The following is a 26,569-nucleotide window of genomic DNA, read 5'->3' as shown; positions in this document are numbered from 1 at the left end:
ACACGTGCTTCCTATGTTATGTACGCATGCAATGCACGTACGGCATCATTACCTGCTACTGCTCTGAATCCCCTGCACTCAATGAAGAGATGCTGCATCTCCGGGGGGAAGGGAGGTGTCTCCCGCTAAACAATATTTGAATAAAATGTCTGTCGTACCGTAGCGTTTTTCAACTGAGGCATGAAACTGAGATCTTGGACAACTGAGGTCATTAAAATTCCCATGCTCATTTTTGCAAAAATAGAGAGAGTTAATTCAGGGGGTGTTGGCAAATTTCAGTTTGGGAAAGAAAAATGTTGGTGGCCTAAAGCTCCTGATGTGAGATGGTTATGATCTCCTTCACTTCCTATACTAAACTGCTGCATAGCCTCGCTGTGTGGTGTTTAACAGGTGCCCTGTTCCACCCCAGAGGTGGATGCATTATATTGGCAAGTTGAGTGATTCATTTCTGGTAAAAGCTCTTTAGGATCCTTCAATTTGAAATTTGGTGTATAAATATAAGATATTGTCAGACAGGAAAATGCATGTGGAACTCTGTGGGGTTCCATGCGGAGCAGATAAAGCACACGACCACTGTGGTTGCAGGCTGAATCCCATTCTGTTTATTACAAGCTTTCTTTTATAGTTTTTCTTAACATTACATAACACAATTAGGCTATAATCACACATCTACGGATTGGACAAGAAGGAGAATCATGTGTTTATCACATGTATAGCCCCACACCGATTGGTTCAACCGTTCCTTACATAAGGCCATGATTTATTACCTTGTTTACCTTATCTTATATAATCCCTAAACCACCAGGGGGCCTTACATAAGGCCATGATTTGTTTACCTCATCTTATATAATCCCTAGACCACCAGGGGGGCCTTACATAAGGCCATGATTTATTACCTTGCAAGTGTCCCATCGTGACCCTTACCTCCTCATGGAACTTTCCATTAGGTTGGTGTAGGGATGATACATCCCCACACCTCCCCCCTTTTTCTTAAATAAGGAACTTTTTAAGAAACGTAATATTACATAAATGCCCATGAAAACCATTGGGGTGTAAATAAGGATAGCCAATAAGACATATTTTAAAGGGATCCGATGGGGTGGCCATGGACAAGCAAAAAGGGCTTCTTGGCCAGTTTGGTTTGCCCAGGTGACCCAAACATTTTGTCGTGGGTTAACAAAAGGTACAGAGTTTGGACATACAAAGACCCCTGCTCCTATAATAAGGAGTCCGAACAAAAAGAAGTACAGCATTATTAGGTGTTTAGGCTGTGACAAACAACAAGTGCAGGTCCGGTGCCGCGGGGTCGTCGTTTGGCTTCTGCGTGGCGGCATGGTGTTTGGGTAGCATCTGCTGGAGGGATCTTATCCGGTGGTTTTTTCCTATATGTCCTTTTAAAGTTAGATAAGCCTGGCTCCGCCATTCTTTTTAACCTATTCTGCAACTGCTCACCCTGCCCCGGGAACTCCGCCCGGAACTCTGGGGTACAAACATTATTGGTGACAGGAAAGCCGGGCTGGTTCAGGGCTCGCAATGTGTGGGACTGCGGGGGATGGCTCTCACCGGCCAAATGGGACAACTGATTCAGCATGTCCTGTAGCTGAAGGCCCTGTTTGTACATTCCCGTGTTTCTGCTCCCATTTCAACAAACGGGACAACGCGTCAGAGGGAAGCTTCTCTCCCCGCTTTTTAGCGATGCGTAATAAAAAATCATGCACCGTCTCCTCCTCTGCAGACAAAGCAGAGCCCATTTTATTAAATGCAGCCGCTCACCTGTGAGCTCACGAACGTCTCTCTCGGACGACCAGGAGCCGGTATCCTCCGGTACCTCCTGCCGCGGCTGCCACCTCCGCCTTTTCTTCACCGAACGCTTCAGTTTTTGGTCGTGCTCCAGTTGACACTGAGCTTGGCAAACCATCTAAATCTTGGTAGCCTGCCCTCTTATTTCCACAGATTCCCTTTCTTTGATGATCTTTGTGAAGAAGGCCTGTTTCCACCTTAACAGGGCACGGCTGTTTGCACTTTTTGGTAGAAGGAGTGCTGGAAGGAGAAGAGCCAGCACTGAGAGCCTCTTTACTATCTAAATTTAATTGTTCCAGTTTCTTCATGAGAGATGACATAGAGTCTGACCACTCAGATCCTTTTTCTGGTTGGATCTGCTTTCTCTTTGCTTAGCTTTTGAGACAACACCTGTTGGGTCTACTGTTTGAGAACATTGATCCCTGCTCCACTGGCGGCTGTGTCTAGTATGATCTCTGCTAGCTCACTCTGGGCAAAGTCCTGGCTGCCTTGATGTCCAAGCCGAATCACGTCGGGGTCACCATTTGTGGGGTTCCATGCGGAGCAGATAAAGCACACGACCACTGTGGTTGCAGGCTGAATCCCATTCTGTTTATTACAAGCTTTCTTTTATAGTTTTTCTTAACATTACATAACACAATTAGGCTATAATCACACATCTACGGATTGGACAAGAAGGAGAATCATGTGTTTATCACATGTATAGCCCCACACCGATTGGTTCAACCGTTCCTTACATAAGGCCATGATTTATTACCTTGTTTACCTTATCTTATATAATCCCTAAACCACCAGGGGGCCTTACATAAGGCCATGATTTGTTTACCTCATCTTATATAATCCCTAGACCACCAGGGGGGCCTTACATAAGGCCATGATTTATTACCTTGCAAGTGTCCCATCGTGACCCTTACCTCCTCATGGAACTTTCCATTAGGTTGGTGTAGGGATGATACATCCCCACAGAACTCTGGTCCACCAGCTTTTATTTAAACAATGAGTGCAGTCGGATTAAAAGAGTAGATACTTACACTAAGTAAGATAAAAATAAATGAAGAATATCAAACCTAATGCTTCAGGGGATCCCAGAGCTCGGGCTCCAGCCCAAGCCTGAACATCTACACTGCAATCTTACAGCCCCATAGCCTGAACCCTGTGAACCCGAGTCACTTGACATGGACCAGCCATGGATGTTTAACTGCACTCTAGACATATCCCTACGTGTCTAGAGTCAGGAAGAAACTCCCTACATAAGCATGTTACAGCCTAATTGTCCACACAGGGCTTTACACCTTCCTCTGGTGGTGGCCAGTCTCAGAGCGAGGTATTGTGATATGTGGGCCTACCAATTTACCCTAACTGTGAGCTCAGCTGTAAGGAGTGGAAGTTCGTGAGATGTCAGAATAACCTATCACAACAAATGTATGAAAGTCCACTCCAAAAGGCCTACTGGTCTAACTCAAGGACTGTGTTAAGATCATGCCTGGTAAACAAGAACAGAGTGAGATCGAAAAGCTGTGAACCAAAATTGGTATGTGGGATATTAGACCTAATTAATGGGCAAAATAATGAGGGGGTATGGGCTATTCTGCCCATCGCTCCCTTTTCGGGTTCTTAAAGAAAGGCTTTTGGAGAAAAAATAGCTATTGGAGTGAACTTCACCATTGTGGCTGCCAACCCGCTCCCCCCACTATCCTCTGGAATCCCAGACCGGACCACCTTCATCCAAATCCCGAAAGATGTCCTGACCAGACCAGGCCAGAGAGAGGGACTCAGGGGACAGCTTCGGCTAAATCCCAAATACAAACTGGGGTGTGAGACTTCATCTCACGCCCTAATGTGTCCTTTGCCTTCCCCAACTTATTTCTTCTCTTTTCTATCTCTCGCCGCCTTTTTCTTCTGTCTAATAAGAGTCTGGCCTACCTGGCCAAGACTTTATTGTTTGCAACACTGCTGGAAGCCCCATCACCAGAAAAAGGCAGCTAAAACAATGTCCTAAACAGCCCGATGCAGGTACAACTTTGCCAGGTCTTGGCATGGCTGAGAAGACTGTGTGCTGTGCCTGTGTTTTATCCAGAAGTGAGATTGCAAGTGAAAGTCAACATCCTCTAAAGGGAACAAGGGATGTTGTTAAAATGAAAGCCTGACTTAATCCTTTACATTTCAAATGCTGTAACTGTTTTTCCTTCTTCTTCTGTAGCTTTAATAAAAGGTGAAAAGGATTTTAAATGGTGTATTTATCATGGTAATAAGCAGGCTTGAGGTGTCTGTATGTCAAGCCACAAACCTTGTTTAACGCTGTTTAATATTGAACAGTGTCTGGGTTATGTTAACACCTTTGGTCCATATATTCCATCTAAATACAACGGAGGATACTGGACTACAGAGACCCTTGATATATTCCTGGATATATTATTGGAACCAGCGCATCAAAATTCATGAGATCATATTATATTTGAATAATTTGTTCTGTGTAACAAAAAGAACACTCTACTAATCTAAAGTGCTGTAGGCTCAGTATTTAGAAGGGTGAAGACAAATATTTGATAGTAGTAAAGCAGACTAAATGTTTTGAGAAATTAATTCTGCCTTGAGGCTTTTACCTCATAAGTATTGAATGTGAAATTGCCCCTCACGTAAAGAACAGGTAAATTTTAGACAAAGCACATCTTTGCCCAGCCACATGGAAGACACATGATGAAACATAGTATGGGTTATGAATAATTAAAGCAATTAAAAGTAATGAACTTTAAAAAAAAAGCCCTAACAAAACAATCCACAATTCCTTTTCGGGGCTTAGGAAGTGATCTCTAAATTTTGACAAATATTTTCTGAATCCATCAGCAAGAGGCATTCTAAGTGAATGGTGATTAAAATGAGGTCATTTCTATTGATACTGCTGGACAAAGTCTTTACATTATGCTAAACCCGTGGCTGGAGATAGGCAGCAAAAGGACTAAATAGTCCATATTTGGGCAAGAATTTTTTAATTAAAAAATTGTAATAACATGAAATCTTTCAATATTTTTAAAAATGTTTCATGGGTGCTACAATCAATAATGAAAAATAAGAACTTCAGTCTCAGAAGGGTCATAAAGCTTTTTATAAAAGTGATGTACAGCACCGAGTATACAATGTTGTACCCCGAAATGCATCCACTTCTGACGCAATGCAACAGCTGTTGAACAGCACACTTCACCAGCGCAAACGAGCAGGGGACAGGAAGTGAAAAAGACTGCTACTGCAGTGGGGAATTTAGGCAGGTAGTACATAATTATTCGCTCTGTACAATTTAGAAATCGCTTTCAAATTTCATCTGGCCAGAAATCAAAAAGGAATTGAAGCCAGGAAGAAACTGTGACTTGCTTGCTGGGTGGGGTTTCATGTGAACATTCTAGTTAGTTCCAGTCCACATGAGGTCAGGATGCTACACTATCATTCTGTGTTAATGTTTATAACACACAAGTCTAGATACTGGGTTTGATTGCCCCCTTGGGTGCAGGAGGGTCACACACGGCACACACCTTTGGGGGAGCTCCTTCTCTAGGAAGATTCACATTTAGGAAGGGGGCAGTATTTTCACTATGGTCTTCCTATGGGTCCCTCTAGGGGAAGGCAGTTTTAATCTCCGCCTGATGCTCCTGGTGGTGGGCGTTGACCTGGAGATGCATTGAACCAATGAATCCAGTGCTGGGCTTCCCAGCAGGGTGGGAATTGTAGGCAGGTTGTGCCCCTGTGAGCTTCCCTTCCTGCAGGCAGATTCTTCAGCACTGGCGACTCAAGCCTACGGTAGCTTCTCCAATAACCCTCAGGTGAAGAGGTTTTTGTTTGCGGTTCTTGCTGTGATTATCACCATGCTCTCACTCTTCTCCCTAGGGGGACTCTCCATCGCTGGAGACTCTGAGACGGCTCATCCAAGAGGAGTTAGGAAAGCAGCTAGATGGTAAGTGTCGGTACCGGGCAAGCCACCGAAACCTCTGAGGTTCCAGAAGATGCTTTGTACAGCTCCCGAGCATGTGATTTGTGCCCCCACTTTTCCCAGCTGTTAAAGGGCAACTTTGAGATGGGAGCAACTTGGGGAAAGGAGACGTGTGAAGTGAAATGGCCTTGGCCAACATTCGTCTAGTTGCTGTTATTGAAGGTGCTTGTGTTAGTACAAGGGCTTTCTCCCTCCCAGCCCACGTTCTCCTTCTGTCCCATTGGGCACAAAGCCTGTGCTTATCGCATCACAACCCGTTGCCAAGGAAATGACTATGATATCACAAACCCAGCATTGTGACTTCACTGTGGGATCACGTGGGGAGAGAAGGTCGGGAGGGAGGGAGCAGCAACATTATTTTGGGGCAAATTCCTGGAAGAAAGCACAGAGGCTGAGTCAAAAGGCTGTGGGCTCCGGCTAATGTGCTGGTGGCATCCAGAACACAACTGGATGGGAGAAGGAATAGCAGATGCAGCCTGATGCTTCATGCAGTGTCTATGAACTGAGGGCAGAACTACAGCCCATGCCTTGGCCACTCCCCCAACCTGCCCACAAACCTCCACCATGCTCCAGCACCGAGGTCACTGCAAAGCTTGGCTCCATGCCACACAATGGGGTGAAGAGTCCCGTTGCATGGACTCTCTCCTGTCTGCTCTCCCCACAAACTCTGGAGCAGCGGGAACAGGGCATTTTTTTCTGCATTTTGCTCCGTTCAGTGCTGGTGGGCAGGATTTGCCTCCATGTTAGTCAATGGTCACCGTGAAAGGAAAAGATTCAATTCATCTTTTACATGCTTTAACACTTCCATTGGTTTAAAAGACTTCCCTGGCATGAAAGTCCTTTCTGTTCGGGGTCAGCTAATGGAACCCTGAGCTCCAACCTGCCCTTCCCTCCTATGAGAGCTTTTTGTCATGAGTTTAGTATGTTTGGGGGGCTTCTGGAATCTGGCAGCTGCCATCCTGGTGTGTGCTGGAAAAACAGGAGAAAGTGCTGGCACAGGGAAATGGCGGAGTCCCACTTTCTGTCTACACAACCCTTGAGTCAGGGCCAAGGTGCCCGTCTCGGGCCTGGCTGCCCCAGAAAGAAAAGAAATCCCCTCTCCCTAGAGTGAACCATGTCACCTGCCTTATCTCATGCTCCGTGATAGGATACTAGTAACAAGCTCTTCCTTTCAGTGGGGAAATGATCACAGTGCTAATAATCCCGGCCGGGTAACTATGCAGCTGAGGGAAAGGAAGTAACCAGTCCTAGAAGCCAGTAGGACAAGGAGCCATGAGATGGGGGAGAGGAAGGAAAAGTCTGAGAGAGAGATTCAGAAAAAGTTCTTAACTGCAGGAGCAACAGGGTAGTAGGTTAAACTGGTGTAGGTTGTGGGGGAGGCACCATCATAGCTGGTGCTGAAGAAGTGTGTGGGGAAGGCAGGGTAAGTCGTCTGTTAAGTGCTAAGAGTTGGGCTGGGAAAACACAATCTTTCATTGGCCCTATTGCCTGCAATCCCTTGTCTCGCAGAGCAGTGACTTTCTAACCTAACAAAACCACCTCTGTCTATCCTCAGCAAAACTAGCCTATCTCATGGCTCAGATGCAGCCAGCGCACGTTAAAGCACCCCAAGGCAGGCCAGGGCCTCCGGGGTCTCCCGGTAAGGAAGGGCTCCCAGGAAGACCTGGCCCTCCAGGAGAGCCCGGCCGACCTGGACAGACAGGATCTGAAGGGCCATCAGGACCAGTGGGTCCAAAAGGTGAGTAAGCTGGTGCTTGGGGCGGCAGATTGTTGGAGGTGGCATTCTGCCCAATCCTAGGGTGGCACAGCCGCTTTTTTTTTTGCTCTTGTTCCGCTCCGGCCGCCCTGTAGGGGGCGGCGGCGTGGAGAACCAGAGCGCCCTGCAGGGCAGTCCTCTTCTTCCCTCCCCGCCGACTGGAGCGGAGCCCTCGTGGCAGGCGGCAGGAGGCGGCGCAGCGGGATGAGCCGCGTGGCAGCGCCCCTGCTGTAGCCCTGGCCGCCCCCTTCTCTCTCTCTCCCGCCGCTCCCTCCCCGGTCCCCCTACACCCGCGCTCCGGCCGCGCCGCAGGTTTTTTTTTTTTTTTTTTTTTGCTTGGGGCGGCCAAAAAGCCAGAGCCGGCCCTGGCAGGGGTAAATGGAGCAGCGAGAACTGCTTTGTTCTGCTGATTTATAAAGAGACTTTTTCATTTTTCAGTATCCGCAGTGGACTCTTTGTATCAACTTTTTTTGCTTCGTTTCACAAACTGTGATTCTCAGAAATGTTCAGCGTAAAGTATGTCTTGAGAATTTGGACAGAGCTCTCCCTCATTTCAGTGTCCCATCACGGTGTCATGCTGTTGCTTTGGGATGACTCGGCATTGCTCAGAACAATGAAACGGCAGCAGGTCAAGGTGCCTCCTGGAATTTTTACTGCACAGTAGCAGGGTCCACACGGCTACTGGGGCACTGCTGGCTACAGCGCTATGGATTTACATTCCAGCTTGTCATGCGCTAAGTCTCTGCATACGCATGCCTTTAGGTCAGATAGACAATGGCTGGAGCCTGCCAGGGTCGCTCTGGACCCCACTCTGACCCTCATCCCGCCAAACACTTAAGAGCGAGCAGAGGAGAGGTGAATGTGGCTGACCTTTGCACAGGGCCTTCGAAGAATGCGGGAGAGGCTCCTGGAGCTCTCCGCCCACTCAAGGGCCAGTCACAGTCTGAGCTGGCTAGGTGCTTATCCCAGCAGATATCATATATCAGCTAGGAACGGGGGGGCGAATGTGTTCCCACAGCAGCAGCATTTTGCACAGAGTCTCTAACAGGAATATTTATTTATATTGCAGTGGGGCCTCATGCCTCCAGTCAGGATTGGTGCCCCCTTGTGGCATCTTTTGCTTGTGCAGTGCACAGTAACCCGTTTGGATTTTATCCTCCAGGTGAAAGAGGTGTGAAGGGTGAAAGAGGAGATCCTGGTGTTGGTCAGAGGGGTGAAATTGGTCCTCCAGGAATTCCAGGTGGGTTGTTTGTTAATATTGCCAGGAGCATTGTGCCTCTTGGAATAGGCTAATTGCCAACACTCCCAAACTTAGTGACACCAGGAGTGGTGTTGCGAACATGCCAGTAGCCAGAGTGCCACACCTCCTTTGCAGATACTTGTATTGATCCTTTTCTAGCTGAACCAAACCCACACATCCAAGCAGCCTCAGATACCGGGAAAGCCCCGAGCCAAACATTGTGGTTCAAGCGCACAACCGTGACACGCTGTCATTGTTGATAGATAAACAGCATTTGCTAGTTGTGATACCAGTGATTGATCCGACCTTCTCTTCGCCCTGCAGCTGCAGGGAGAAGGCCACATGGGCTGTGTTTTATGACTCCATGTGCCACATTTGGCTGCCAGGCTCCACATTGTGCTCCCTGTGTTACAGCAGCTGTGTCCTGAGGTGTTCCTGATTCTGGTACTGCCAGGCGGGGAAATGTTCAGGGAGGGAAGTGAGCATTGCTACGAGCGACATGTGGGGAAGTACCTCAGACTGGGCATGGCCCGGAGAGATGGGGCGGAGCCAAACACCTCCGCACTTGGCAGAAGTTCATCTCCAGGTCCCAGCCTGGGTGCTGGGCCCTTCTCATGTGGTGTGGCCTTGCTGAGTCATCCCCTGGGAATAATGGTCCTTTGTTTTCATTCCAGGCCTCCCAGGGGAACCTGGCTATGGCAAAGATGGGATGCCAGGAGCACCAGGCCCACAAGGGGAAGCTGGAGTGCCAGGCCTCATGGGCCCACAGGGACCTCCAGGAACCAGTGGGCAGTGCGATCCCTCTCAGTGTGCTTACTATGCAAGTCTGGCCGCCCGGCCTGGCAATGTCAAAGGGCCCTAGGCAGCCCTGGGGACTCTCTCCGGACTGGTTTCTGAAACTTGAATTCAACACGCCTACCAGGAGCTCTTGGATTGTTCCCTAGTTGCGTTTCTTTATGGGAGGCCTTTGAGATGATCAAAGCCAACGAATGCTGCCGGTCGGTCAGATTATTATTAATTATTATTTTTATTATTTTGTTGTTGATGTGAGGAATGTGTTTGGTTTTGTTCTCTCTAACATCAGGGCATATTAAAAAATTAAAAATACATTTTTACATATAATATTGAGACCTAGCATAGCCATTGTTGTTTATACAGAACCCATGTGAGTGCCAAAACCTCTGCTCAGCTGGGTGAGTTCTTTTCCAGACTTCATTCCCAAGTTCTAATATGACAATATCAGTGCATGCTAGTGACTGTGAGAAACAAGCCTACAGCAGGGGCAAGCTGCTGAAAAACATTGGGGGGAAGATGGCCCGGGGAGGCTGACAAAGAGCTAGTCTCCAATGCATTCAGTTCACAATGGACAATCAGTTACAGACAACAAGCGCTGGATTTCCCAGAACTGCTGTACTAAATGTAATGTTCTCCTTGCTCAGAAAGGACACAAACGTTAATCATAAATAGCCACTTGACAGGCTTTCTGGGCATGAGCAAGGCTCTGAAAAGAAGGTAAGGGAGAGCTGATGACATGAAGAGTGATTCTGTTTCCAGTATAATTGCTCTCCCCGTGCCCTGTACATGTTCTTTAGTTCCACTCCAAAAGGCAAAGATTTTATTCCTGGTAATTGGGGCCTGTGCTCAGACTGTCAAGAAGATGCCTCTGCAAACAGCCAGCACGTTTGTGCTCCTTGACTTCTTGAGCTAGTAGAGTTCTATTCCTGCTCTGCAGTGAGGGCATGGACAACGTCCATTAAAGTTAACACAGGGATCCTCCAGGTATTGGCTGGTATTATGGTTTGTAGAAGGTTGGACTAGGTGATTATCTTGGTCCCTTCTGGCCAGAAGATGTACTATTATCTGCAGGCCACCATATCTGATGATTCACGGGGACACAGGCAAAGCAGGGTAGCCTCTTGGAAGGGGAAGTAGACTGGAGTGCTGTTTTCAATAGAAAGGCCAGCACAATGAAGCATTTGGAGAATCAATGAATTAAAGGAAATTATATGTGCCAAGAGGTCAATAACACCTGCCCCCCAAAACTAGCTCCTAAAACAAGGGGGTCACCTGACTGCAGAAATCAATGTACATCTATACAGGGAGAGTAAAGAATTGGATAGGCCAGGCTGGGTTTTGAGAAGATAGTTGCTTCTACAATAGGCCCTTCCTCATTCTAAACCCCTGCACGCACACACACGGGACAGATTTTCAAATGTGATCAGCACCATCTGGGCAGATTTTTAGAAAAACTCAGCTCCTGTGAAGGCACTTGAATGAAGTTCCCAGGTTTTCAAGAGCGCTAAGTACACAGCCGCTCACATTGTTTTCAATGAGGGTGGGACATTCTCCAGTGCCCTCAACAGTTGCTGTTGAGTGCTGAGCGCTTCTGAAAATCTGGGCAGGTTTTTCGGATGCCTAAATGGGAGGTCTCTTTAAAAGTCCATTCCTAGCATACACATTCACCTAACTGCGTGTGCTTCCAAGTTATTTAAACTGAACAGACGCCAGAAGCTGCGGGCTTGGATCCATCACAGACATATAGCAGTGTGCACTGTACAGAGAGAACTATTTTGACACATTGGATCCCTTCCCAAGGCATGTCATATGTTGGTCATTAAACATGAAATAAAAATAACAGATCAAGTACCATGGTTAAAACCTTTCCTCTGTAGATTGCAAGCGTGTCACCCCGGTGCAAATAACCCGTGGCTTCCTTTTGCTTTATAAAGACTAGTAAAAGTGAAAATATTATGCAGCAAAGGGTTTGTTGCTTACAAGTAAGTCAAGAGAGCATATCTACTGATGCACTTCTTCACCAGCCAGTCCCCTGTAGTTCCATTATTTTATTGTCTATATTTCAACATCAAACAGGCCTGTTGGTCAAGTATTTAACAGCACCATGCTGGCCTGGCCAGGCCAGGCTAGGATACAATTCACGTACTCCAATGGGAACACTTCACACCCAAGAAAGCACTTGGTAGCACGAGACATCATTGCCGATAGACATCATGGCAGCAGTCAGGTTTTACAGAAGTCAGGCATGTTAACTGGGCCATGCTAATGTGACATTCACTGCTGTCACTACTGTAACTCACCAGACTCTCTGTAAATCATGTCTAGTGATGTACATACCCACATGCTGTACATGGCTGACAACCAGGCAGCACCGGTTTTCACGTAGTCAGGATCCTGTACACTGGGTTAGTGGGAAATGTATAAAAAGGTTCTTGTTTAATAAGATTCAGGCCATTTTCTTTCCATGAGACTATGCAGTGGAATCGAATTATGAGGGCACTTGGAGCTCGGGAAGAGTGACTGCTTGAGCTGGGGAGAGATTTTTTACTTTTCTCGTGGCCTCTAGATCTTGGAAATTTGCATGCACTTTTGCCAAGAGGCTGCTGTTCTTACAATAAGAGGCACATCTGCATCTTTCATGGCGATTAGAAGAATTGGATGGCCCACGCACAGACCTGAAATGAACAATTGCCCTCTGCAAAGAGCACTTAAGTAAAAAAAATAAAGCATGTACCCAAATAAAGCATGTACCCCAATCCCTTACTACCTAGCCATCAGATTTTAAGCTAGATTCCTGTTGATTTCAGTCAGAGCCCTGTACATCTAACAATGCAGAGGAGCAGTACTGTTGGCTTCTTTTCTGTTCCTATCACCACTCGCTGCAGCTCCAAAAACTCCCTTACATACATTGCTCAGTTTCAGCTGTCTACTAGCACTCTACTAGCTCTGTGTAAGCTCCAATGCTTGTCTCTCTCGCCAACAGAAGTGGGTCCAATAAAAGATACATTACCCCACCCACCTTGTCTGGCTAATATCCTGGGACCGACCTGGCTCCAACAACCCTGCATTTTAGTACTCAATCATTGGAATATAGTTTGCCCATCATCATAGTGTCAGTCCCCACTAGAGGGTGATTAAAACCTGGCCTCAATTCCAAAATGACGGGGTGGCTTTCATGAAAAGGGAAAACGTGTAAAATATCTGTTTGCTTCCTATGTGGAGACATCTCATTAATTCTGCTAAGGGGTGAGGGAAAGGGTGCATAGTATTAATGGCACCCTGTGAACTAGCGCTTCACTTCTTAGCAAAACCAGCCTTTTTTCCCCCTCCGGGAATGAAGCTTGTGATTTAGAAATGATGAAAGCCAGTTGAGACGGCTGGCCAAGTCGGGTCACCAGAGAGATCTAGCCCTCCCTCCCTCCGTCTGTGGACACAGCTTCAGTTCCTTGGAGCTAGGGCCAGACGCTGTGGAGAGAAAAGCCTGCATAGAGAAGGCAAAAATTCCAGCCTAAACTCTTTAGGCAAAATCCTGGCTCCTTTGAAGTCAATGAGAGTTTTGCAATTGGCTTCAGTGAGGTCAGGATTTCGCCCTTAGTGGCTGTTAGTTAAAAGGCCTCTTGCAATCAACATTCTTCTCTCCTTTAAAGGCAGTCTGCCCTCAAATGGCTAGACTGGTTCTGAGAGTGGCTGTTTCTTATTCCAGCAGCATGCCAAAAACGGCCGCTCTGAAACAAATGCGACTTAGCGTAAGCATAGCTGAGTCCACGCGATAGGAGAGCAGACTGTGCGCAGCTTGGTTTGGAAGTAAGAGCAGTTTGGGCCTGGCGATAAAACAATGACCATTGCTTCAAGGATTAGACGGGGACATACGTACCCAGACGTGGCTATGAGATCATCAGTATCCAAGGAGAAGAGGAGATTGGTGCCACAGCCAAATTGCTCCCTTCCTCCCCACCTCCCCCTGGGTTGTTTCCTAATTATTTCTGTTCCGTCAGCTGCAGTGAGCATCTTCAGTTCCCACCCACGCCCCAGGACCCTTGACAGTGCCAGTTCCCCAGAGAAGGCCCTGCGGCAGCTGTAGTAAGGATTCTTGCAAATCCAAGGTCAAAAGCTGCCCGTTGCACATCTAAGGAAGAACAGGGACACGGTATTGGAGTGACGAGGCTCAGGTCCAACCTGCGCTGAGTGACTGGAGGCACCCCAATATTACTCCAGCATCCCCTTAGCTAGGGGGCCCAGGTGGTTGCCTGTTTGGCCTACGCGTTAAGGTGCCCTGCTGGAAGACACCAAGGGGGAGTCCTAAAAGGGAAACTCTGCCAGCGTCTGGTTTTCAGATCCGTGGAATTTGGCTTATAAATCTTGACCAGGTCGTAATAAGCATCCATGTGCTGGCCATGAAGGCACTCAGAGTGAAAGGGGAGCCCCTGTGGGTTCCTTCCTCATTCTGGTCCCCTGCTCCCACCCTACGCTGGCTTTGCAGCCGCTCAGTTCCGTTTTCAGAGCTTTTGGTCAAGCCGACTTCCTACTTGCTGGTCACTGAAAGGCATTTACACAGCTCAGGAACCAGCTGAGCCTGTCTCCAGTAGCCCAAGTAGGAGAAACGTACCATAGACAGGGAGCTTTGGCCCAGGACTGGAGCTAGGAGACCTGGATCTGCCACAGACTCCCAGAGGGCCTGATCCAGTGCCCAGTGAGGTCAATGGGACCCTGCCTGTTGACATCAGTTGCCACAGGAGCAGGCCTAGGTTGAAAATGGTTAGTTAAAAGTAGGCACCTAAAGCTGCATTGGGGCACCTAAATAATTGATTTCCTGAGGTGCTGCCTGCCCCTAGCGCCCCTGGGGAGAACGCTTAGGCCCCAGTTCTGCTAAAGCCTATGTGTGTGCTTATCTTGAAGTCCATCAGGCTACTCACGGTGCTTAAAGTTAAGCAAGTGCGTAGGTGTTTGCAGGACCAGCAACTAATTTAGGTGCCAGACTTTATGCACCCAGCTCTGACATTTCTTGCCTTTACCACCCTGTGCCTCAGCGTCTCTAGCTCTAAACTAGGAACGGTGATACGCTCCTCAGCAAAGTGTGCTACGATCTAGACACGCCACGCTCCAGCAGGGTGCCAGGTTTTTACACAATCTGCACAGCAGGCTAGGAGCGCTCTTTTCCCCCCCAATGCAGTTCAGCATTACAAAAGAGAGGCTGGAGGGCTATGCTGTTTAAATAGGGTTGGGGACACAGACAATATTTTATTTATATATTAAAAGAGGTGCTAAGCGTTTGTGCATTTGATGGCATCGGTGCTTTTTTAAATTGTGTATAAATTATTGTGATCGTAATAAAGAGGCTATTATTCCAAACATTTTTTTTTTTGCCTATAATATGAAAACCTCAGAATCATCTGGGGGAAATAAACGTGTTTGTTAAATTATTTAGGGATTTTTATTTGTGGGTTAAGCCGTTCAGCCTGAATTAGTTTTTCACTGACGCTTTAGTTGTTGTTCAATTATTTTCCCTTCCTGACATTTGTGAATCGTTCTTTTCAATTCAGTCTCATGGTGCTATTTTACTGAGCTTATTTTTCCCCCTTGTTGTTAATGTGGGATTATTAAACTATTTAAAGTTGACCAGCCGCTCTGCTTGTTTATTTGGAAATGTGTGTGTTCAAAAACAAACGAGCCCCCGGAGAAGAGTAAACTGAATTCTTTTGTGTTTTCCAGTGCTACAGTGGGTGCTGCAGCAGGGTCTAACTCGGATCCATAGGCCGAGCACAAGACCAGATGGGAGACGCCCCTAGCTGTAAGACTATCAGCTTCAGTAGACAGGAAGGATGGTGCAGTGGGCAAAGTGCTAGCCTGGGACTCAGAAGACTTGGATTCAATTCTCTGGGCACGTCTTCACAACCCGCCGGATCGGCGGGTAGCGATCGATCTATCAGGGATCGATTTATCGTGTCTACGCTAGACGTGATAAATCGATCCCTGATCGCTCCAGAACTCCACCACAGCCACTGTCCTCACAGCCAGATAAGTCGACCTAAAATACGCAACTTCAGCTATGCTATTCATGTAGCTGAAGTTGCGTATCTTAGGTCGACCGCCCCCCCCCCCATAGTGTAGACCTAGCCTCTGTGCTGCCACAGACTTCCTCTGGCATGTCACTTGGTGAACTGTGCTTCAGTTCTCATGGGGATGATCAATACACTGAAGATATCTTCTTTGAGAAGATAACTGATTTTTTAGACAAAGGGAATGCAGTAGATCTAATTTATCTGGATTTCAGTAAGGCGTTTGATACAGTTCCACATGGGAAATATTAGTTAAACTGGAGAAGATGGGGATTAATATGAGAATTGAAAGGTGAATAAGGAACTCGTTAAAGGGGAGACTACAATGGGTCATACTGGAAGGTGAACTGTCAGGCGGGAGAGAGGTTTGTAGTATAGTGCCTCAGGGATCAGTCTTGGGATCAATCTTATTTAATATTTTTGTTACTGACCTTGGCACAAAAAGTGGGCACGTGCTAATAAAATTTGCAGATGACACAAAGTCAATACGGAGGAGGACCGGAATATCCTGCAAGAAGATCTGGATGATCTTGTAAACTGGAGTAATAGCAATGGGGGGAAATTTAATTGTGCAAAGTGCAAGGTCGTGCACTTAGGGACTAACAACAAGAATTTTTGCTATAAACTGAGGACATGTCAGTTGGAAGCAACAGAGGAGGAGAAAGACCTGGGTTTATGGGTGATCACAGAATGAGTATGAGCTGCCAATGTGGTGCAGCCATGAAAAAGGCCAATGCAGTTCTAGGATACATCAGGCAAGGTATTTCCAGTAGAACTAGGGAGTGTTAATACCGTTATACAAGGCACTGGTGAGACCTTGTGTGGAATACTGTGTGCAGTTCTGGTCTCCCATGTTTAAGAAAGATGAATTCAAGCTAGAACAGTTTCAGAGAAGGGCTGCTAGGATGAGCACCAGGATGGAGAATCTACCTTATGACAGGAGACTCAAAGAGCTTGGCTTGTTTAGCCTAACCAAAAGAAGGCTGAGGGTAGATAAGATTGCGCTTTATAAATACATCAGAGCGATAAATATCTGGGAGGGAGAGGAGTTATTTAAGTTAAGCACCAATGTGGCCACAAGAAGAAATAGATACAAACTGCCCATCGACAAGTTTAGGCTTGAAATTAGATGAAGGTTTCTAGCCACCGGAGGAGTGAAGTTCTGGAACAGCCTGGCAAGGGGAGCAGTGGGTGCAAAAAACCTAATTGGCTTCAAGACTGAGCTTGATAAGTTTATGGAGGTGATCATAGAATCATATAGTATCAGGGTTGGAAGGGACCTCAGGAGGTCATCTAGTCCAACCTCCTGCTCAAAGCAGGACCAATCCCCAACTAAATCTATGAGACTGCCTACAATGGCATGTAGCCATCTGTGACTGCTAGCAGCAAGTATATCCAATGGCCAGTGATGGGACACTAGCTGGGGAGAGCTCTGAGTTACTACAAAGAATTCTTTCCAGGTGTCTGGCTGATGGGTCTCACCCACGTGCTCAGGATCTAACTGATGGCCATATTTGGAGTCGGGAAGGACTTTTTTCCTGGGTCAGATTGGCAGAAACCCTGGGGGTGGGGGTTTTTGTTGTTGTTGTTTTTTTTTTTTGCCTTCCTCTGCAGCATGGGGCCTGGGTCACTTGAAGGTTTAAATTTATGTAAATGGTGGGGGTCTCTGTAACTTGAAGTCTTTAAATGACGATTTGAGGACTTGAGTAACTCAGCCAGAGGTTAGGGGTTTATTACAGGAGTGGGTGGGTGAGTTCTCTGGCCTGCAATGTGCAGGAAGTCAGACTAGATGGTCATGAGGGTCCCTTCTGGCCTTATAGTCTATGCGTCTCTGAGGTATTCAGATATGAAGGTAATAGGGAAAGCCATATAAGTACCTAAGATAAATAGGGATCAGGTCATGACATGCCTAGTGGAACCATACTGCCCCCTATAGTCAGGTTTGTTCTGACCAGAGATGCTGAAACAGCTTCCTAACTTGGAGCATAACCTCAGTTATACAGTGACACCCAGCATTAGTACCAACTGCAAATCATTCACGGATCTTCTCATCCAATTTAAAGCCAGGTTCTGCGCTGAAAGGGACTCAGTGAAAATGGTGTTTTCCTAACAGATCTGCTATGCATGTGTTTTCAGAGGTGCTTAGGATGAAATTCACTTCTTTGCAGAGGGCCATGTCAGACAAAAGTATTCTTGCCAGCAAGTTAAAAAAGTATGGATTGGATGAAGGGACTATAAGGTGAACAGAAAGATGGCTAAATCGTCAAGCTCAATGGATAGTGATCAATGGCTCGATGTCTGTTTGGCAGCCAGTATCAAGCGGAGTGTCCCAGGGGTCGGTCCTGGAGCTGGTTTTGTTCAACATCTTTATTAATGATCTGGATGATGGGATGGATTGCACCCTCAGCAAGTTCACAGATGACACTAGACTGGGGGGAAGGTAGATACGCTGGAGGATAGAGATAGGGCACAGAGTAACCTAGACAAATTGGAGGATTGGTCTAAAAGAAATCTGATGAGGTTCAACAAGGACAAGTGCAGAGTCCTGCACTTAAGAAGGAAGAATCCCATGCACCACTACAGGCTGGGGACCAACTGGCTAAACAGCAGTTCTGCAGAAAAGGACCTGGGGATTACATTACACAAGAAGCTGGATATAAGTCAGCAGTGTGCCCTTGCTGCCAAGAAGACTAATGGCATATTGGGCTGCATTAGTAGGAGCATTGCCAGCAGATCGCGGGCAGTGATTATTCCCCTCTATTCGGCACTGGTGAGGCCACATCTGGAGTGTTGCGTCCAGTTTTGGGCCCCCCACTACAGAAAGGATGTGGACACATTGGAGAGAGTCCATCGGAGGGTAATAAAAATGATTGGGGGCTGAGGCATATGACCTATGAGGAGAGGCTGAGGGAACCGGGCTTATTTAGTCTGCAGAAAAGAAGAGTGAGGGGGGATTTGATAGCAGCCTTCAACTACCTGAAGGGGGGTTCCAAAGAGGATGGAACTCAGCTGTTCTCAGTGGTGGCAGATGACAGAACAAGGAGCAATGGTTTCAAGTTGCAGTGGGGGAGGTCTAGGTTGGATTATTAGAAAAAACTATTTCAGTAGGAGAGTGGTGAAGCACTGGAATGGGTTACCTAGAGAGGTGGTGGAATCTCCATCCTTAGAGGTTTTTAAGGCCTGGCTTGACAAAGCCCTGGCTGGGATGATTTGGTTGGAGTTGGTCCTGCTTTGAGCAGGGGGTTGGACTAGATGACCTCCTGAGGTCTCTTCCAACTCAAATCTTCTATGATTCTATGAAAACAGGGTTTAATTGGTCCATAAGTGGTGCATAGACCTTGTGCTGGCTCCCTGCACAGGAGAGTACATTTCATCCTTTAGAGACTGAAATACATTTTTAGTGCTCTTAGCCCTGCAGAACCAACATGGCTAAGAAAGACAGAGCTGCATCCCATCCTTCTTGTGCACCACCCACAGAATTTTTTGCCAAAACAGTTGCATCTGTGCAAGCCCTCTTTACACTTGGGCTCATGAAAGCTGTGTAGGGAGCACACGATGACAAACTGACAAAAATGCATGAGAACAAGAAGGGTGCAAGATTCTTGAGGAGCACTTAATCAGCCTGAAGGCTGATTTACTCCTTCTCATAACACAAGAGCTAGGGGCCATCAAATTAATAGGTAGCAGGTTTAAAACAAAAAGGACGTATTTTTTCACACAAAGCACAGTCAACCTATGGCACTCCTTGTCAGAGGATGTAGTGAAGGCCAAGACTAGAATAAGGTTCAAAAAAGAACTAGATAAATTCATGGAGGATAGGTCCATCAATGGCTATTAGCCAGGATGGGCAGGGATGGTGTCCCTAGCCTCTGTTTGCCAGAAGCTGGGAATGGGCTATAGGGGATGGATCACTTGATGATCACCTGTTCTGGTCATTCCATCTGGGGCACCTGGCATTGGTCACTGTCGGTAGACAGGATACTGGACTAGATGGACCTTTGGTCTGACCCAGTATGGCCATTCTTATGAAGACGAAGCATAGTCTGTAGGTGACAGTAGACCCCTAAAGGCAGATGGGGCCTTCCACCTTGATTTCAAACTGGAATAGGTACAAAGAAGGCTACTAGTGTGATGGAGACCCTATCTTTTGAGAGGAGGCTAACAGCGTTTGGCTTGCTTAACCTTGCGAACTGAAGGCCGAAGGAATGTGACTGCTGTCTATAAATACATCAGCGGAGTCAACCGCAGGGAAACAGAAGAGCTTTCTAAGCTAAAAGCCAAAGTTGGCACAAGAGCAAATGGGTATAAACTAGTCATGAAGAAATTTCAGCTGGAAATTAGAAGATTTCTAACCATCAGAGGAGTGAAGCACAGAACAGCCTCCAGTAGGAGTAGTGGGGGCAACTTAATGAGTTTCAAGATGGAGCTTGATAAGTTGATCAACAGGATTATAGGAAGTCCAGTCCCTGTGATAGCAAGCGTCTGGACTCGATGATGCCAGAAGTCCCTGACAGGCCTCTGCCCTACGTTCCTAAAACACAGACCTTGCAAGCGAGAGCCCAAAGTCAGTCTCATGGTTAGGATGGGTGATTAGGACACGTGTCTGAAGGCGAATTGTGCCCAGACCTACAAAACAAAACAAAATTGTATCAGTGTTGCTTAGACTATTTGTGAAATACTAACTGAAGGAACCAGATTCTGAGACACGGACCCATCTAAGTGTGGAGGAGGCTACACACCTACAGTATTATGATATATACTATTACACAAGCACTGCATTTTTGGAAATGTCATTTCTTCTGAACATCATACTGCAGGATGGCTTTGGGCTGAGTGAAATGGCTCCCATTGTAATGCACACTTCATCGCTTTTTGGTAAAAGTTGGCTACTATTTACTTTGAGTCTCATTGGTACAGATAGTTGTGAGAGCCCGCATTTCCAGTTAGGAAGTTTCACTTACAAATAGGCTCTTTTTGCTTCTGGTATATGTTATTTTTCCAAGTTATTGTGCCCCTCTCCCTCCCAACTATGTTCTCTATTAGACTTTCCCAAATCTGTTTGAATTTGTTCCAAACAAAAGCTCTACTGTTCCGCCACCAAGATGGCATCCTTCAAATGACAGTGCTGTGGGGGTTATGTTAAATGGGAAGCATCAGAAATTGGTGTCTATTTTCCTCGTACCCATCTACTGTGTCATCCACTTACCTTTGACATCACAAATGTGGACAGTTGGGCCCACCTCTAATAATACAGATGCTTTGCATTTCCATAGACCCTTCCACCCCCAGATCTCAAAGCACTGTACAAACATTAATGAATGCCGCCTCCCAGAAATGACTGTGTGGTGGGCAACTATTATTGTTCCTCTTACAGATGGGGAAAGTGAGGCAGCAGGTGGCTCAGGACCTGATCCACAGCCCTGTGAAGTCAGCAGAACTCTTATTGACTTCAGTGGGCTTTGGGTCAGGACCTAGGTTTGTTCTGGAGCATCTGCCTAGTAAAACATACAGCTGGAAGTGATTACAGTGAGAGCGGCTGGGGTGCGTAGATCTAGAGTTTCAGTTTTGCTTTCTAAAGTGAGACACAAGTTTTCCCATGGCTCATTGAGTTAGCTGAACAGCACAAACTCTGAGGAGGCAGTGCCCCTTTTGTGGGCTTGGCTATGTGCTCACTGCCAGAGCTGTGCTCAAAGGGCAGAAATCCAGCTGACCAGGAAGACGTGTTTACTTAATGGATGTCGCTGAGCAACCCGAACCCTCAGTATTTGTGTTGTTAACTTGCCTGGCAGAGAAGAAAGAGCAGCGGAGGCTGAGGCCAGGCCGATAAAGAATCACCGTGGTTGTCTCTGGAGAATGTAACACTCCAGAAAGGATCTCATTTCTCTCTGTTCCCCCAAATCCGCTTGTGGTAGAAAAATGAAATCAGCTCCATCCTTCAGTTCTCTCAGTCCCGGCACTGACCCGCAGTGGAAGTACCTCACAGAGCACGACCCTAAGTTTGAAGGGCAGAGGAAACTCAAAATAGAAGGCAAGGAGCTGGTGTCGGTGCCTCTGCGGGTCTTTGGCTTGGAAGGCCTACAGGTCCTGGAGATGAGCCCGGAAAGAGAGAGCTGCCTGAGGTACAGGATGGAGCTGATCCCCCGAGAAATCAGCCACCTGAAGAGCCTAACCCTTCTTTACATGGACTCCAACAACTTGAAGGAGATCCCTGCCGAGATCGGCACCTTGAGCAACTTAGAGAGACTCACCCTCAGTAACAACCGCCTGACCTCTCTGCCACCAGAGATCGGCGGCCTGGAAAAGCTACACAGCCTGCATCTGGCCAACAACCACTTCACGGAACTGCCCGCCCAGGTCTGCCAGCTTAGACACCTCACTTTTTTGGATGTGAGCGATAACCAAATAAGCACCCTTCCTCCCGGCATTCGGCATCTACAGAAGCTGGAGACGTTGCTGCTGCTGTTTAACTCTCTCGAGCAGCTGCCGGGGAATGTGTGTCTTTTAAGAAATTTGCACACTCTGTGGCTGGGCTACAACCGCCTAAGGGCCCTTCCTGAAAATTTTGGAGAGCTGGTCAACTTGGACTGGGGACATAATTACTGTTCGTGTAATTTTGAGGGGAATCCACTGGTACGTCCACCCCCAGAAGTATGTGGCGGAGGCCCCGGAGAGATCAGGGAGTACTTTGCTTCACCTTATAGAGCATTAGGAGAATAGACACTAGGGGTTATTTGCCACAAAACTGCTGTGAGGGATTTATAGCATACAAACAGAATCAACATGCAAAATGGGTTTTATCTGGAAAACGCCAGTAGAGTCTCTGTGTAGCTTGATCTGTTTTAGTGCATGGTAATCTTTATATTCCTATTTAGTATACACACTCCTAAAATTATTTCAGGGGTATTGAGCTCTCTGTGGTTTGCAGCTGTGTAGTTGGCTCTGGAAATGTTACTGCCAAAAGTCCAGTTTGGGGAAACTAATTACATCTAGTTCTAAGGACGTGGTGTCAAACACACTTGTGATGGTATGTAAATAATAACAGTAACATGCACTGGTTAGTTGTTGGCATATAGTGAGGCTATAGGTAGAAATGGGCAGAAGAGCCTCTGTTCAGATCTGGACCTGGATTACATTTAGATTTTGGTTAGGGTTTTAGGCCAAATCAAGCCTTGGGTTTGGTTTGGGTCAGGGGTGGGCACACTTTCTGGCCTGAGGGCCACATCGGGATTCCAAAACTGTATGGAGGGCTGGGTAGGGAAGGCTGTGCCTCCCCAAACAGCCTGGCCCCCGCCCCCTATCCGCCCCCTCCCACTTCCCGCCCCCTGACTGCCCCCCTCAGAACCCCCGACCCATCCAACCCCCCCTGCTCCTTGTCCCCTGACAACCCCCTCCCGGGAACCCCCGCCCCTAACCGCCATCCTGGGACCCCACCCCCTATCCAACCCCCCTTGCTCCCTGTCCTCTGACTGCCCCGACCCCTATCCAAACCCTCTCCCCTTAACAGCCCCCCTGGGACTCCCACGCCTATCCAACCCCCCATGTTCTCCGTCCCCTGACCGCCGCCCCCCAGAACCTCCACCCCATCCAACCACCCCCTGCTCTCTGTCCCCTGACTGCCTCCCGTGATCCCCTGCCCCTTATCCAACCCCCCCCCCCCTTTACCATGCCACTCAGAGCACCAGGACTGGCAGTCGTGCTGCCTGGCCGGAGCCAGCCACATGACAGCACTGTCCGGCAGGAGCTCGCAGCCCCACTGCCCAGAGCACTGATGACATGGCGAGCTGAGGCTGCAGGGGCGGGGGGACAGCAGGGGAGGGGCCAGGGGCTAGCCTCCCCAGCCTGGAGCTCAAGGGCCGGGCAGGACCATCCTGTGGGCCGGATGTGGCCTGCGGGACGTAGTTTGCCCACCTCTGGTTTAGGTGGTACCAAAACCTTGTAAGATTTCTACTCCATCCTATAAAAACAACACGGAGTCCGCTGGCACCTTAAAGACTAACAGATTTATTTAGGCATAAGCATTCGTGGGTAAAAAACCCATTTCTTCAGATGCATGGAGTGAAAATTACAGACACAGGCGTAAATATACTGACACATGAAGAGAAGGGAGTTACCTTGCAAGTGGAGAACCAGTGTTAACAATAACTCCCAATAATTGAGGAGGAGGTGTCAATACCAAGAGAGGAAAATTGCTTTTGTAGTGAGCCAGCCACTCCCAGTCCCTATTCAAGCCCAAATTAATGGTGTTAAGTTTGCAAATGAATTGTAGCTCGGCAGTTTCTCTTTGAAGTCTGTTTTTGAAGTTTTTTTGTTGAAGGATGGCTACTTTTAGATCTGTTATTGAATGTCCAGGGAGATTGAAGTATTCTCCTACTGACTTATGCATGTTACCATTCGCGATGTCTGATTTGTGTCCATTTATCCATCCTATGGCCTTTTCCAGTGTGGGATCCAATGTGTAAACAGGAGGAATGAAATCTGAATATTCAAATCCAATCACCACCCAGAAATTTGAAGGGGTTTGTGTTTGCGGTACCAGTTGTGGCCCATCTCTGATTCCACATGTCAGTACGTAAAGACACCTAAAGTTACAGGAACAGAAACACCCTCTGTGCGTAGTAAAATTATGCCCGTGCCACAACAAATGCCAGATAATTAAGACTGGCCTTCTCTCATCTTCTTGCATCTACCAATGAACACACAAGGCATCACACCTTTCCATAAATATTGGACACAAAGTTAGAAGCCTAAATGCCTTTGTAGATTTGGGCCTAAGTGATTTAGATGCACCAGTCCCTATGACCTTCAATGGGACATGTGCCTGTAATTCATTTACGTGCTTTAGAAAGTCCCACTCTAAATTAACAACTTTGACCCCGCAATCGCTAGTGCTCGACAGACAGCAGTGTTCAGAGAGAGTCTCAGTGAAGTCAGTGGGTCTCTGTGCAAGTGCAGCAGCCTGCAGGGGTGTTCCCAGAAAAATTTTCTCCTGGTACACACATGTACCATGTGAGTCGGGGAGACGCCAGGCACCACCACCAATCCCTGTGGAGCCATCCCCTCTGCAGCCGCTGGCCCAGCATCTCACCAGCCGAGTCCGTGCCACGCTCAGACTCCACTAGATGGGAGAATGAGCCCACCCCACGCTGACCCCGCAGTGCTGGCGCCTGCCCTGCGAGGCTGACCCCAGCACCCCATTCTGGGCGCTGTGGTCTGGCATACAGGGTCGCAGTGGCGCTCAGGTTTGGCCCATCTGCTCCTCTGTCAATGGAGATGGAGCAGCAGACAGGCCAAATTTGATGGTCCACACCTGAGTGGTGCTGTGATCCCCAGGCGACAGCTTGCAACGCCACTTAGTTTGCCGGCTCTCTCAAACAGGGGCTAAGGCAAACTGCCCATTTTGCTCCATTCTCTGGGCAGCCCCAATGCTAGTGGTCCTCACCACGTGTCATGTGCATCCGGCTGGGGGCACCACAGGCAGCCTGCCCACATGCTGTCAATTCCAGGATGTCCTCCTGGGTGACCGTCATAAGCAGGGACATTCACAGACCCCGTGCATCACTCAAAAAGAAGAGGAGGAGGTTTTAAAGCATCTAAAGCTGTCAGAAAGATTTTGCCTCAACCAAACCTGGGGAAGTGTTCAGATGTTTTAAGCTAGAAAGACCTTAACCATCATTGATCCAGAAATGTCATATAAAAGAAACTTGCCATAAAATACTTTAACTTACTGCATCTCCCGTGTAGCCGTATTGCTGACTTTCCCAGTCCTCCATGCTTTCTCCTAAATTTTGTTCCAACCTGTCTTCAGTTTTATCAGTATTTCATGTTTTCCCTTAATCTAGTTCAAGGGGCGGCAACCTTTCAGAAGTGGAGTGCCAAGTCTTCATTTATTCACTCTAATTTAAGGTTTCGTGTGCCAGTAATACATTTTAACATTTTTAGAAGGTCTCTTTCTATAAGTCTGTAATATAGAACTAAACTATTGTTGTATGTAAAGTAAATAAGGTTTTTAAAATGTTTAAGAAGCTTCATTTAAAATTAAATTAAAATGCAGAACCCCCCGGACCGGTAGCCAGGACCCAGGCAGTGTTTGTGCCACTGAAAATCAGCTCGCGTGCCGCCTTCGGCACGCGTGCCATAGGTTGCCTACCCCTGGTCTAGTTCCTCTACCATTCTTTTTTATCTTTGATTCTCTTCTTCCCAAACCCTCCTGCTTTCTTCAGGGTGTTGATTTCCTTTTTGGAGCTTTCCTTTCTCGCCTCCCTCTTGAACTTGTCACCTGGCCAAGGCCCAGATGTGAGCGCAATGCATGGCAGGTGAAAGGCGGAGCCAGTCCTGCTGGGATTTGAACATGTGGGCCTAAGGAGCATAGATACAGTATTTAAAATAGTGATGCTTGGTCGTTAAGCCTCTAGCGTGATGATTTTGCTCTCTCTATAGCAAGGAAGGAGCATGTGAGAATTTGGGTTAATGCTGAAATTTCTTCTGGGTGCTAGGGAGACAACTTCAGACATTCTTCGGGCTGGTCTACACTGGGGGGGGGGTCGATCCAAGATACGCAACTTCAGCTACGCTAGTCGAAGTATCTTGGATCGAATTACCTGGGGTCCACACCGCGTGGGATTGACGGCCGCGGCTCCCCCGTTGACTGCGCTACCACCGCTCACTCTGGTGGAGTTCCGGAGTCGACGGTGAGCGAATTCGGGGATCGATATATCGCATCTTAACGAGACGCGATATATCGAACCCGGATCAATCAATTGCTACCCGCCGATACAGCGGGTAGTGAAGACATACCCTTAGTGAGAGCTGACTTTTCTTCTCCACTGACACTGAATCTGTCCCTAGCCCCTGCCAGGTAATACTTCATCTGGCCCTTTCAGTCTGATGTTCTGTTACCCCGATTCAGTATAGCAGCATGCCAGCCCTACATGATGGCCTGTCTA

At 47.5% G+C, this 26,569-nt stretch overlaps 1 protein-coding gene across 3 annotated transcripts in view; it reads left to right on the top strand.

The window, feature by feature from the left end:
* COL22A1 (collagen type XXII alpha 1 chain) overlaps window positions 1-15,186 on the top strand; it is a 311,922-nt gene extending 296,736 nt beyond the window's left edge. For all 3 annotated transcript variants that reach the window (XM_065586243.1, XM_024102639.3, XM_024102638.3), the window contains 4 exons: window positions 5,677-5,743; window positions 7,335-7,517; window positions 8,698-8,775; window positions 9,450-15,186. In XM_065586243.1, the coding sequence (XP_065442315.1) occupies window positions 5,677-5,743; window positions 7,335-7,517; window positions 8,698-8,775; window positions 9,450-9,637 (516 nt within the window). In that variant the 3' untranslated portion in view covers window positions 9,638-15,186. The remainder of the gene's footprint in view (window positions 1-5,676; window positions 5,744-7,334; window positions 7,518-8,697; window positions 8,776-9,449) is intronic.
* The last annotated feature ends 11,383 nt before the right edge of the window (window positions 15,187-26,569 follow it).

The sequence above is a fragment of the Chrysemys picta genome, chromosome 2 (genome assembly GCF_011386835.1).
Source record: "Chrysemys picta bellii isolate R12L10 chromosome 2, ASM1138683v2, whole genome shotgun sequence".
Lineage (NCBI taxonomy): Eukaryota > Metazoa > Chordata > Testudines > Emydidae > Chrysemys > Chrysemys picta.
This window is presented reverse-complemented; position numbering and strand designations above follow the sequence as displayed.